The 814-nt window shown below is 38.8% G+C and overlaps 1 protein-coding gene across 1 annotated transcript in view; it reads right to left on the bottom strand.

Moving 5' to 3' along the window:
• Positions 1–193: 193 nt before the first annotated feature.
• Positions 194–814, bottom strand: part of LOC107576582 (rhotekin-2-like) — a 10,997-nt gene continuing 10,376 nt past the window's right edge. The window contains exon 13 of the mRNA XM_016262734.1: positions 194–810. Within this exon, the coding sequence (XP_016118220.1) occupies positions 592–810 (219 nt within the window). The 3' untranslated portion in view covers positions 194–591. The remainder of the gene's footprint in view (positions 811–814) is intronic.

Here is an 814-nt window from a genome sequence, read left to right as displayed (position 1 = left end):
AAAAAAACATAAATCCGTTAACCAGTTCCTGATGCATCTTTTTTCACCTACTGATACTTTAAGAAAAACTAGAAAGCATGCACCTGTTTTCATACCACAGACGGAAAAAACTAAAATTATATTTTGACATTATTCTGTGATTTGACAGGAAAAATATAAACTTAGACTAAAATGATGCAGTGGCTGTGGGCCAAAAGTGCTTGGTTGTAGTGGTTATTACAGACAACTAGTTTTAAAAGACATGATATGCAAGTGAATAACAGTAAAACAAGGTTCTAAAGTTAAAAAGAATTGGGCCATCATCAAGTCTTGAAGGTTATCCACCTATCAACCACTGGACTGTTATTTTAAAAACAATTAATATCGTAAGACTTTAAAAAATAGCAAATTTAGTCTGAATTTAAGTGTTTGTTCAAGCTAGAACAAACAAGGAAGGCCATTTATACTCTCCCATTCACTCCCAGCATTCTCTTGACCCTTGATATGGATCAATGAAAGGACAAGAGGGAGTTTATCTCCTTATGAATCCAAGGATGTTTAATCTTTCCATAACAGATCATTAATCAAAGAGATGTCTCGCGCCTCATTAATTCACCAGGCTTTTGGGTTCATCTTGTCTCTGAATGACATCCTCAGTTTGTTTCTGGGGGCCGGCACAGGTGGCTGAGGGGCCTGACTGTACTCTTTCCCAGGCTTTTCAGGTATATCGGACTCGTCATCTCTTTTCTGAGGGATGCAAGGGTGCGGACAGTGCTCGATCTGTCCAAGAGGTGCATTTTTGCGAGTGGATGTGTGGCTCTTCTGCAACTGCTGA

Source organism: Sinocyclocheilus grahami, unplaced genomic scaffold, assembly GCF_001515645.1.
Source record: "Sinocyclocheilus grahami isolate Dianchi unplaced genomic scaffold, SAMN03320097.WGS_v1.1 scaffold3972.1, whole genome shotgun sequence".
NCBI classification, from domain to species: domain Eukaryota; kingdom Metazoa; phylum Chordata; class Actinopteri; order Cypriniformes; family Cyprinidae; genus Sinocyclocheilus; species Sinocyclocheilus grahami.
Note: the sequence above shows the minus strand (reverse complement) of the source record. Positions and strands in the feature narration are given on the sequence as shown.